Source organism: Pan paniscus, chromosome 15, assembly GCF_029289425.2.
Source record: "Pan paniscus chromosome 15, NHGRI_mPanPan1-v2.0_pri, whole genome shotgun sequence".
In the NCBI taxonomy this organism is placed as follows: Eukaryota; Metazoa; Chordata; class Mammalia; order Primates; family Hominidae; genus Pan; species Pan paniscus.
In genome coordinates, this window is record NC_073264.2 from 82,200,824 (window position 1) to 82,214,031 (window position 13,208).

A 13,208-nucleotide genomic window follows, 5' to 3' on the forward strand; every position below is an offset into this window, starting at 1 on the left:
TCAGATGAAAACACTGCAGAATTGGACAAGCAATAATTTAGTTTTACAATAATTTCTAATGATTAGAAAGAACAAGCTGAATTTCACTTGCAGCAGTTAGAGATGAAGAGGAAAAACTGAGATGAGTTCACCAGCTCTTACTTGATTTTCAACAGCCTGGGAACAGAATGTGATCTGCAAGCTGCATTGTCCAGAGAATACAAAAAGAGATGCAAGCCAGTGCAGCCCTTGTACTGAACTTAGTTGACTTTTTACAAAATCATGCTGTTCAATATCTTCTCTGCAGTTGTTTTTTTTTTCAAGGTGGATTTTGCCCACTCTGGGTGTCACTGACCAAAGGAATTCCATGGACATAGTGGGTTAAAGGAGAGTCCAACAATGATCAAGTGGGGATTGTGATTGAAGCCACTGGGAAGGCACAGATTGGCTGCTTTAGCATCTTAGCCAGGTCTCTGAATGCATTTGAGATTTATTGACTCTCCCTGTGTCACACTTAACAATGCCCTGAATACTGGGTGTTCAGCCACTACCAGAAGAGGCCAAGTTTGGGCTATACCCTTGAGGTGTTTGTAAACCAGATGCCACAAAAGTCACTACCTCAACAAGAACAGTTGGTCAAATGCCACCACACCATAAGCCAAGTCTTCTATTTTTTCACTCTTCATGATTTTTTCTTTAAAGCAATCGTCTGTGTCACCCTAAGAGTTTAACACTGCCCACTTTACTGTCTTGATGAAAAAGTATGTTGATTTATTTTCTACTCATTCACACATTCATCCAACAAATAGTTACAGAGATGGTGAACTTGGCACTGGGTAGACATAGAACTTTCATTCTGGCTGGGGAGACAAACAATAAAGTAAACAAGTAAATAAGGTAATAATTATGGATTGTGATAATGCTGTGAAAGAAATAGAGAGTGTATGGAGGCAAAAATGGTAATGGCTACTTTAGATTAGCTAGTTCTCAATCTCTATTTAAGAAGAAAATTGGGCCGGCACGGTGGCTCATGCCTGTAATCCCAGCACTTTGGGAGGCCGAGTTGGGCAGATCAGTTGAGGTCAGGAGCTCGAAACCAGCCTGGCCAACATGGTGAAACCCTGTCTCTATTAAAAATACAAAAATTAGCCGGGCATGATGGCGATCACCTGTAGTCCCAGTTACTCAGGAGGCTGAGGCAGGAGGATCGCTTGAACCCAGGAGGTTGCAGTGAGCAGAGATCGTGCCACTGCATTCCATACTGGGCGACAGAGTGGGACTCCATCTCAAAAAAAAAAAAAAAGAAGAAGAAAATTGAAAGACCCAAAAATATATACCAATTTATGACATGTCATTTTGTGGAGTCTCAGCACTTACTCGTCATTTAGTGATTCCCTCATCCTGCCCAGAAAGGAGAGATTTCTTCAGCACTGGTGATTGGTAAAACTCTTCTTCCTCCCACGGTTCCAACGAAGACTCATGCCTGGGTCCAGTTAACCAGGAGGGAAGTTTCTCTGTGAGGGCTCTGGAGAAGAAATCCTTCCGACTGAAGGCTTAATATTATTATTAACCATTACCCTTAAAAATGTTCCACCATGAAGAGCAAACTCCGTAAGTAGAATAATGGAAGCATTAGCCATATCTAAGCAGACCTTCTGAGGGTCTCTGCTATATTCTTTTGCATCAACAGGTGGCCACTCACTAATGTTTAAGTGGACCAGGTTATGTTGTGAGTTATTCTAAATGTATAAATTGGGAGCATTTGTAACAAGGATATATATATGTGCTATGCTTCTTTTTAGATAATTTTGTTGTGTAATAAAGTTATGGGGAAACAGCCAGTTTCAAAATCCTTGGAAGCTTTTATCCATTTGGAGGGAATTTTATTTCAAAATCACTTTGTAACTTAAATTGCTCCAAAAACATTTTACCCTCTAATGCCCAGTGTGTTTTTAAAATGGAATGGCCAATGTGCCCACCAAACCTCTTCCATGGAAGGTTGATGAGATTACTCTGTAATCTCATCTGGCTAAACACTCCTCACACACACACTATTGGGTTGTCAGATCAAATACAGGCCACCCAATACAATTTGAATTTCAGATCAACAATAGACAACTTTTAATATAAATATTTTTTAAATTGCATGGGGAATATTTTTACTAAAAAATTATTCATTGTTTATCTGAAACTCAAATTTAACTGGCATCTTGTATTTTTATTTGCTAAATCTGACAACTTTACCCAAAGAAAACATCTGAATCTCTGACAGTCCTCAGCATCACTCACCACCCTCACCATCTTCATTCCATTCCTAATTTAAGCCTAGTCTTCAAAGTTAAATTGGAATATAAATTAATACTAACAAACAAAATTTGGTATTACAGAGGATTGGCATTAAAGAGAATTAAAAAATACAGTTGCCACTGGCCTGAAAAATAGGGAATTCAAACAACTTTTAAGAAATTTAAGTACGCAAACTAGATCATAAACATGCTCATTTTCAAAAACTTCTGCCATAATTAATGTGTAAAACTTTATACAATTGAAACCTAGACTGTTTTAAGTGCTCAAGCCAGAAGATAAAGTATCTTCTAAATTCTTGAAATCAGTCAATAAATACTATGGTCACATTTTATTCTGATATTTGTACTAATTTGATGTGATTTCTTAAAATCACCTAATTCATTCTCTCTCTCTCTCTTTCTCTCTCTCCCTCTAGTTACCTAAACAAGAATAAATACCTGACAGTTATTGACAAAGATGCATTTGGAGGAGTATACAGTGGACCAAGCTTGCTGTGAGTAAGACATACAAAAGAATATTTTAGTCTTTTTTTCTTTTTTTTTTTTTTTTACTTTTTTGGAATAAATGGAGACATTAAGGGGAGAATCTTATGTTCAAGGGTAGAAAATGTTGCTGTCTCGGGTAAAGGCTTCTGCAAGTCCCTCTTTTCCTGGCTGTATAGGCTACCTCTTGGAAGAAAGTCCTTGTCCTTTGAGACTCAGAAGGCCCCAAGCTCCAGTATGCCATCATGATGCCTGCTAAGGCAGCCACCTTGGTGTACATGCTCACAGAGGCTCTGTTCATGGAGCAGCTGCTGTTTGAAAAATTTTGAAATGCAAGGTCCACAACTAGATGGAAGGCACTCTAGTCTTTGCAGAAAAAAATGTACCTGAATGTACATTGCACAATGCCTGGCACAAAGAAGGAAGAATATAAATGATAGTTCGACTCATCTGTGGAAGAACTTACAATCATGGGGAAAGATGGAATAAAAACATTTTTTAAACAGCATGAGAACATACCTATTTGTGCATTTCCTTTGATTTACACCCCCACATCCAATCAGTGATCAGGTTCTATTGATTCTGCTTCCCTGAAGCCTCCGTATCATTGCCACCTTCCTCATTCCCTTGGTTTTGCCTCAGTTTAGAATCTCGTCATTGAGCATCCACTCTAGTCCTTGCCAAAGTGGATCACAGGCCGGGCGCAGTGTCTCACGCCTGTAATCCCAGCACTTTGGGAGGCCGAGGCGGGCGGATCACGAGGTCAGGAGATCGAGACCATCCTGGCTAACATGGTGAAACCCTGTCTCCACTAAAACTACAAAAAATTAGCTGGGCGTAGTGGCGGGTGCCTGTAGTCCCAGCTACTTGGGAGGCCGAGGCAGGAGAATGGCATGAACCCAGGAGGAGGAGCTTGCAGTGAGCCCAGATCGTGCCACTGCACTCCAGCCTGGACGACAGAGCGAGAGTCTGTCTCAAAAAACAACAAAAACAAAAACAAAAACAAAACAAAACAAAAAAACAAAGTGGAACACAGCACCCTAGAGATACACAAGATAATCTGTTAGGGGCAAGAGGAAATATTAGAGGTTCTATTTATACTTATGTTTAAATAAGAACAAATTAAGTTTTATTAATCTTTTATTTATAGATAGCCACTGTCCCTCAGGTGTCAGGTAGGGGTGGATGCCTCCTAGAGAAGGGTGAGTGATCCACAGTCCTGAGCACTGGATACCTTCACTCTTTCACCTTTAACAATGTTATTTCACTTTCAGATTGAATGCACCCAGTGCGTTTAAGGTCCTGTTCTCTTAACACATACGCTCCATCCAAATAAGAGGTCAGAGTGATCTTGAAAATCTGCTGTGCCACGTGGGGGTTCACTGTTAATTCATGGCAAAGTACTTAAAATTATTATGCATTTTTCTTTTTACAAGAAGACAAGTGGGGAAAAAATGTATTAACCTTTTCTGTGATAAAGTCCCTGTCAGTAATTTTTAACCTGGAAGATATTTTTCAATAACACTTTTATATCTGCTTCTTCAAGATTAAGGTACTGCTTCGCCAAGTAATAAGAAAAGTCATTGCTTTTTCAAAGAAACGTATGCTTTAGAGAAAGGCTTTAGAAACAGGTATTTGGAAATATTCACATATTATGCGATTTTCCTGATAAAAAATTGTCAATGCCATAAAAATTCTGTTTGGTTCAAATCAGAAATAGAATTTTAACTTGTTTTTAAATCTTTCAAATTAAGTTTGTTATGAACTAAATTGTATCTGTCTTCCTAAATTCAAATGCTGAAGCCTTAACCTCTAGCATCTTAGTATGTGACTGTATTTGAAGATAGGGTCTGTAAAGAGGTAATTAAATTAAAATAAGGCTGTTAGGTGAGCCCTAATCCAATATGACAGGTGGCCTCATAAGACAAGGAGATTGGGATACACAGAGAGACACCAGGGATGGGCGCTCACAGAGGAAAGGCCACGTGAGGCCACAGCAAGAAGGTGGCCATCTGCAAGCCAGGGAGAGAGGCCTCAGGAGAAGCCAAACTTGCTGACACTTTGATCTTGGACTTGCAGCCTCCAGAACTGTAAGAAAATACATTTCTGTTGTTTAAACCAGCCAATCTGTGGTATTTTGTTACCATAGCTCTAGCAAAGTAATACAGAGTTGTAGCAGGTTTAAAATCCATGTGTATAAAATGTGAAAATGAAACACCTCCAGATCACCTTGCAAAAACAACTGATTGACATCAGAAAATATAAAATTTCATTAAAAGCATGTATTTAATTACTGAATTAGATTGAAAAATGAGAATCTTAGTTTAATAAATGCAGTTAAGCCTGCTCTATTCTTGGTGAAACACCCATCTTTGGTAATTTTTTCAACTAGGACGGCCATTTAAACCAAAATCAAAATAGACTGAACCAGAAGCAGACTTTGAACAGCCATAGCCAAAAGGGTTAAAAATAATTTTCAAAACTAATTAAGCATATTTGATAACATTGCTTTTGCTTTTATGAAACTTTAAAAAATATATATTACTTATCTTCATTGCATTATTTTAAAATGTATGTTTAGTGTGTTATGGTATATATTATATAGTATTACAAAAATACATGTATAGGGTTCATGACTGTTCATATGTTAGTGGTACATACTCAGATATTTTTTACTTATTAATATGTGAGATTGAAAGAATTTGAAGACCAATAGTGTAGACCAGAACCACTCAAAGTGAGTTCATTACAAGGTAAGTGGCTGTCCAGGATATACAGCAAAGCACAGCTTCTTTTTTGGAGAAAATCTTGTCATGAAAATGAAGTCAACCAAACTCAACAGTGTGTTTAGTTGAAGTAGCTGGCTTACATCCAGCATATGCTTCTTATCCTTGGAATGGTAAGAAGCTATTGGCCAATGGGCACCATACATTGAGTAGCAGTAGTCTAGATGATTAGCGTCTCCAAATCTGGCTCCTGCCTTTATTTAGTCTTGGTTCCCCTCAAATCCACCCTCCCCAAACCTCTTTGGGTTCACATGCAAATAGAATCTTAAACCCAATACTGGCCTCCCATTCCCCTCAGGATAGAGGTCTTGGTGTGGCTTGCAAGGCATTGCCATAATCTTCAGCTTTGTCTTTTACACTACTTTACGCCTCTGATCAATGGTCCATCCATATCGAACCTCTTAGCTCCCTTAATTCTCCAACCTACTTACACTGTTATGCTAAACTCTTACTCTTCCTACTGTCTGGAAAACCCTGCTATAATCTTGTCTTTCTGATGAGCACCTGCTGGCATTTTAATTCTGCCTTAGAGGGCAGAATTGTATTTCCACAATTCTGGTTCATATTATAATGCCCAAAACACAGTATGAGCTTAATAAATATTTGTGAAATTAATATGGTACCCAATAAATAATTAAAGCACTCTTCTGTAAACACTATAGCATTTAAAGAGCAATCATATTTTAAAGATATTTTAGTCTGTTGTCCTCAAGGGAATGTGTCCATTTCTACTTCTTTGGAAGTGGTCAATTAAACTACCTGCTTGTACTGCCTCGAAGTTGTTTTTTATATTTATGGCAAGATTTTCTACAAGACTCTCCCACCAAGTTAAGAGGATTTGTGAAACTGCCTGAAAATGCTTTCCCTGCCTCTTGGTGGCATTCCAGGTTGTGGAAAGTGACAAAGATGAGGAGTTATACCTGGAGTTGACTCCCAGCCCCATCACTTACTAACTGTAAGACCCAAGTCTCAGTTTTCACATCTGTCAAAACAGGATAAAGTAAGCTAATAAAGTTTAAATAAGATAATAAAGGAACTAAATATATCCTCAATAATGTTGGACATTATTATGATTATTTTCACTTCTTCCTGAACTTTGACACTTCATTATTCTGATCTGTTGTAACCTCTCTGATCACTCCTTCCCCATTTCTCTCCTTAGCTCACTGCATCATTCCTCAAAATGGGGTTCCATCCTGGGTCCTGGCTCTTTTTCCTCTATATCTTCTCCTTTGGTTAAATCATCTGCTCACAAGTATCATGAGAATGTGAATGATTTCTAAGTTTAGGGCCTCATACCTTAGCTCTTATTTGGCCATTCACCCAGCTGAAATTCTTTTCTTGCTCCCTCTCATTCCTATCCAATCCCATCAATCTGGTTAAACTCTCCCTAGCCAGCCTTTGAAAATGTACAATAAGCATTTACTGATGAGAACTTGCTAAGCTTGGGATTCTTCACTGGGAACTACCAGTAGGGGAAGGTCACTACATTAAAGAACAGTGAGTGAAAAGCCTCATCAAGAAGGTGGCAATTCAGAAAATATCTGAAAGAAACAAAGGGGCAAGCCTGGGGACAATCTGAAGAAAGAGCATTTTAGACAAGTACAAAGACCCCCAGGTGAGAATATACCTGGCACATTTGAGGAATAGCAAGGAGGCCATTGCTGCTCAAACAGAGTGAAGTAAACAGGGGGGAAAAGTAAAAGCTGTGATCAAAAAGATGATAGGGTTGAGGAGCAACTTGCAGATGGTCTTAGAGGCCATCATCAGGTCTTTTGATTTGCTCTTTAGATAGAGGGGAAGCCATAGGAGCATTTTGAGCATAGGTGTGTCACAGTCTGACTCAAAGTTTCACAGGAACATGCCGGCTGTTGTGTTGAAAATAAACTGTAGGGAACCAAGTATGGAAGCAAGAAGACCACTTAGGAATATGCCAAAATAATATAGGCATGAGATGAAAGTAGTTTGCACTAAGACAGCAGCAGTAGAGATGATGAGAAATAATCTGATCCTGACTATATTTTTTAAGGTAAAGCCAACAGGACATGCTGATGGATCGGATATAGCAGATGATGAGAGAAAGGAAGGAATCAAGGAGAACTGTAATTATTTTTGACTGAGCAGTTAGGAGAATGAGATCACTATTTCCTGAGATAGGGAAAGTTAGTTTGAGGTCTCATGATGCATGCAAGCAGGCAGTGATATATGTGGGTTCAAAAGTCACAATAGGGGTTAGGGCTAGAGATATATTTGAGACTCTTTGGAATGTAGCTGGTGATGAGGGGATACAGGTATAGAAGAAATCTTAAAAAATGAATAGAATTGAGACTTCTGAACTCTCCCCACCAATGTGATTTCCCTGATCCTTTTTTAAACAACATTAAAATGACAGTACTTCTGAGAAAATATAAATACATTAAAAAGCATGTATTTTTAATGACAAAGAGTAGGAAAGGTGATCATGTGAGTAAGTGACGAGTGTCTTCAAAAACCAAGAGAGAGCTGCACGCTAAGTACTTGCATGGGTGAAATCAATAAAATGCAAGCTAATTCAAATCACAAAATCTAGGAAATATTTTATCAATTAAATCTTAAGTGTTCTGCAAATGAGAATATAGGTGACACTGAAGCTGGTCGGTCTCATTCTGCACAGTCAAGCACTACTTCTTACTCATCCCAGAAAAAAGACTAGAATTTGCTTTCTGTTAAAATGTCATCACCAAGACTCAAGGAGAATAAGCACAGTTGGGGTTAGAAGGCAGGTACTGTTCTGAAAACAGGATTATATGAAAATTTACATTCTAAAATGTAAGAATAACAATCCTCTTATCCACTCACTCAACTCATAGAATATTGGCAAAATGTATACCCTCCAAATAAGAGATGAGAGTACTGAGGAAGCTGACAGGCCCAAGGAAAAGAAAAAAAAAAAAAAACCTACAAAAAGAATCACTGTGGGGGAGGAGCCAAGATGGCCAAATAGGAACAGCTCCGGTCTACAGCTCCCAGGGTGAGCGATGCAGAAGACGGGTGATTTCTGCATTTCCATCTGAGGTACCGGGTTCATCTCACTAGGGAGTGCCAGACAGTGGGCGCAGGTCAGTGGGTGTGTGCACCGTGCGCGAGCCGAAGCAGGGCGAGGCATTGCCTCACTCCGGAAGGGCAAGGGGTCAGGGAGTTCCCTTTCCTAGTCAAAGAAAGGGGTGACGGAAGGCACCTGGAAAATCGGGTCGCTCCCACCCGAATACTGCGCTTTTCCGATGGGCTTAAAAAACAGCGCACCACGAGATTATATCCCGCACCTGGCTCGGAGGGTCCTACACCCACGGAGTCTTGCTGATTGCTAGCACAGCAGTCTGAGATCAAACTGCAAGGCGGCAGCGAGGCTGGGGGAGGGGCGCCCACCATTGCACAGGCGTGCTTAGGTAAACAAAGCAGCAGGGAAGCTCGAACTGGGTGGAGCCCACCACAGCTCAAGGAGGCCTGCCTGCCTCTGTAGGCTCCACCTCTGGGGGCAGGGCACAGACAAACAAAAAGACAGCACTAACCTCTGCAGACTTAAATGTCCCTGTCTGACAGCTTTGAAGAGAGCAGTGGTTCTCCCAGCACGCAGCTGGAGATCTGAGAACGGGCAGACTGCCTCCTCAAGTGGGTCCCTGACCCCTGACCCCCGAGCAGCCTAACTGGGAGGCACCCCCCAGCAGGGGCACACTGACACCTCACACGGCAGGGTACTCCAACAGACCTGCAGCTGAGGGTCCTGTCTTTTAGAAGGAAAACTAACAAACAGAAAGGACATCCACACCAAAAACCCATCTGTACATCACCATCATCAAAGACCAAAAGTAGATAAAACCACAAAGATGGGGAAAAAACAGAACAGAAAAACTGGAAACTCTAAAAAGCAGAGTGCCTCTCCTCCTCCAAAGGAACGCAGTTCCTCACCAGCAACGGAACAAAGCTGGACGGAGAATGACTTTGACGAGCTGAGAGAAGAAGGCTTCAGACGATCAAATTACTCTGAGCTACGGGAGGACATTCAAACCAAAGGCAAAGAAGTTGAAAACTTTGAAAAAAATTTAGAAGAATGTATAACTAGAATAACCAATACAGAGAAGTGCTTAAAGGAGCTGATGGAGCTGAAGACCAAGGCTCGAGAACTACATGAAGAATGCAGAAGCCTCAGGAGCCGATGCGATCAACTGGAAGAAAGGGTATCAGCAATGGAAGATGAAATGAATGAAATGAAGTGAGAAGGGAAGTTTAGAGAAAAAAGAATAGAAAGAAATGAGCAAAGCCTCCAAGAAATATGGGACTACGTGAAAAGACCAAATCTACGTCTGATTGGTGTACCTGAAAGTGATGGGGAGAATGGAACCAAGTTGGAAAACACTCTGCAGGATATTATCCAGGAGAAATTCCCCAATATAGCAAGGCAGGCCACCGTTCAGATTCAGGAAATACAGAGAACGCCACAAAGATACTCCTCGAGAAGAGCAACTCCAAGACACATAATTGTCAGATTCACCAAAGTTGAAACGAAGGAAAAAATGTGAAGGGCAGCCAGAGAGAAAGGTCGGGTTACCCTCAAAGGGAAGCCCATCAGACTAACAGCGGATCTCTCGGCAGAAACCCTACAAGCCAGAAGAGAGTGGGGGCCAATATTCAACATTCTTAAAGAAAAGAATTTTCAACCCAGAATTTCATATCCAGCCAAACTAAGCTTCATAAGTGAAGGAGAAATAAAATGCTTTACAGACAAGCAAATGCTGAGAGATTTTGTCACCACCAGGGCTGCCCTAAAGGAACTCCTGAAGGAAGCGCTAAACATGGAAAGGAACAACCGGTACCAGCCGCTGCAAAATCATGCCAAAATGTAAAGACCATCGAGACTAGGAAGAAATTGCATCAACTAACGAGCAAAATAACCAGCTAACATCATAATGACAGGATCAAATTCACACATAACAATATTAACTTTAAATGTAAATGGACTAAATGCTCCAATTAAAAGACACAGACTGGCAAATTGAATAAAGAGTTAAGACCCATCAGTGTGCTGTATTCAGGAAACCCATCTCACGTGCAGAGACACACATAGGCTCAAAATAAAAGGATGGAGGAAGATCTACCAAGCAAATGGAAAACAAAAAAAGGCAGGGGTTGCAATCCTAGTCTCTGATAAAACAGACTTTAAACCAACAAAGATCAAAAGAGACAAAGAAGGCCATTACATAATGGTAAAGGGATCAATTCAACAAGAAGAGCTAACTATCCTAAATATATATGCACCCAAAACAGGAGCACCCAGATTCATAAAGCAAGTCCTGAGTGACCTACAAAGAGACTTAGACTCCCACACATTAATAATGGGAGACTTTAACACCCCACTGTCAACATTAGACAGATCAACCAGACAGAAAGTCAACAAGGATACCCAGGAATTGAACTCAGCTCTGCACCAAGAGGACCTAATAGACATCTACAGAACTCTCCACCCCAAATCAACAGAATAGACATTTTTTTCAGCACCACACCACACCTATTCCAAAATTGACCACATACTTGGAAGTAAAGCTCTCCTCAGCAAATGTAAAAGAACACAAATTATAACAAACTATCTCTCAGACCACAGTGCAATCAAACTAGAACTCAGGATTAAGAATCTCACTCAAAACCACTCAACTACATGCCTGCTCCTGAATGACTACTGGGTACATAACGAAATGAAGGCAGAAATAAAGATGTTCTTTGAAACCAACGAGAACAAAGACACAACATACCAGAATCTCTGGGATGCATTCAAAGCAGTGTGTAGAGGGAAATTTATAGCACTAAATACCCACAAGAGAAAGCAGGAAAGATCCAAAATTGACACCCTAACATCACAATTAAAAGAACTAGAAAAGCAAGAGCAAACACATTCAAAAGCTAGCAGAAGGCAAGAAATAACTAAAATCAGAGCAGAACTGAAGGAAATAGAGACACAAAAAACCCTTCAAAAAATTAATGAATCCAGGAGCTGGTTTTTTGAAAGGATCAACAAAATAGATAGACTGCTAGCAAGACTAATAAAGAAAAAAAGAGAGAAGAATCAAATAGATGCAATAAAAAATGATAAAGGGGATATCACCACCGATCCCACAGAAATACAAACTACCATCAGAGAATACTACAAACACCTCTACGCAAATAAACTAGAAAATCTAGAAGAAACTGATAAATTCCTCGACACATACACTCTCCCAAGACTAAACCAGGAAGAAGTTGAATCTCTGAATAGACCAATAACAGGATCTGAAATTGTGGCAATAATCAATAGCTTACCAACCAAAAAGAGTCCAGGACCAGATGGATTCACAGCTGAATTCTACCAGAGGTACAAGGAGGAAATGGTACCATTCCTTCTGAAACTATTCCAATCAATAGAAAAAGAGGGAATCCTCCCTAACTCATTTTATGAGGCCAGCATCATTCTGATACCAAAGCCGGGCAGAGACACAACCAAAAAACAGAATTTTAGACCAATATCCTTGATGAACATTGATGCAAAAATCCTCAATAAAATACTGGCAAAACGAATCCAGCAGCACATCAAAAAGCTTATCCACCATGATCAAGTAGGCTTCATCCCTGGGATGCAAGGCTGGTTCAATATACGCAAATCAATCAATGTAATCCAGCATATAAACAGAGCCAAAGACAAAAACCACATGATTATCTCAATAGATGCAGAAAAGGCCTTTGACAAAATTCAACAACGCTTCATGCTAAAAACTCTCAATAAATTAGGTATTGATGGGACGTATTTCAAAATAATAAGAGCTATCTATGACAAACCCACAGCCAATATCATACTGAATGGGCAAAAACTGGAAGCATTCCCTTTGAAAACTGGCACAAGACAGGGATGCCCTCTCTCACCACTCCTATTCAACATAGTGTTGGAAGTTCTGGCCAGGGCAATTAGGCAGGAGAAGGAAATAAAGGGTATTCAATTAGGAAAAGAGGAAGTCAAATTGTCCCTGTTTGCAGATGACATGATTGTATATCTAGAAAACCCCATTGTCTCAGCCCAAAATCTCCTTAAGCTGATAAGCAACTTCAGCAAAGTCTCAGGATACAAAATCAATGTACAAAAATCACAAGCATTCTTATACACCTACAGCAGACAAACAGAGAGCCAAATCATGAGTGAACTCCCATTCACAATTGCTTCAAAGAGAATCAAATACCTAGGAATCCAACTTACAAGGGATGTGAAGGACCTCTTCAAGGAGAACTACAATCCACTGCTCAAGGAAATAAAAGAGGATACAAACAAATGGAAGAACATTCCATGCTCATGGGTAGGAAGAATCAATATTGTGAAAATGGTCATACTGCCCAAGGTAATTTATAGATTCAATGCCATCCCCATCAAGCTACCAATGACTTTCTTCACAGAATTGGAAAAAAACTACTTTAAAGTTCATATGGAACCAAAAAAGAGCCCGCATCACCAAGTCAATCCTAAGCCAAAAGAACAAAGCTGGAGGCATCACACTACCTGACTTCAAACTATACTACAAGGCTACAGTAAGCAAAACAGCATGGTACTGGTACCAAAACAGAGATATAGATCAATGGAACAGAACAGAGCCCTCAGAAATAA

General features: G+C 40.0%; 1 protein-coding gene and 1 long non-coding RNA gene across 4 annotated transcripts in view; one reads left to right on the forward strand and one right to left on the reverse strand.

The window, feature by feature from the left end:
• Positions 1-13,208, forward strand: part of TSHR (thyroid stimulating hormone receptor) — a 190,496-nt gene that overhangs the window by 150,184 nt on the left and 27,104 nt on the right. For 2 of the 3 annotated variants that reach the window (XM_063596094.1, XM_063596093.1), the window contains one exon: positions 2,702-2,779. In XM_063596094.1, the coding sequence (XP_063452164.1) occupies positions 2,702-2,779 (78 nt within the window). Of the gene's footprint in view, positions 1-2,701; positions 2,780-2,947; positions 6,192-13,208 lie in introns of those variants that run through there. The other variant, XM_055097917.2, reaches the window with a different exon arrangement.
• The window catches only part of LOC134728909 (uncharacterized), an 85,717-nt gene that overhangs the window by 16,884 nt on the left and 55,625 nt on the right, over positions 1-13,208 (reverse strand). The window lies entirely within an intron of this gene.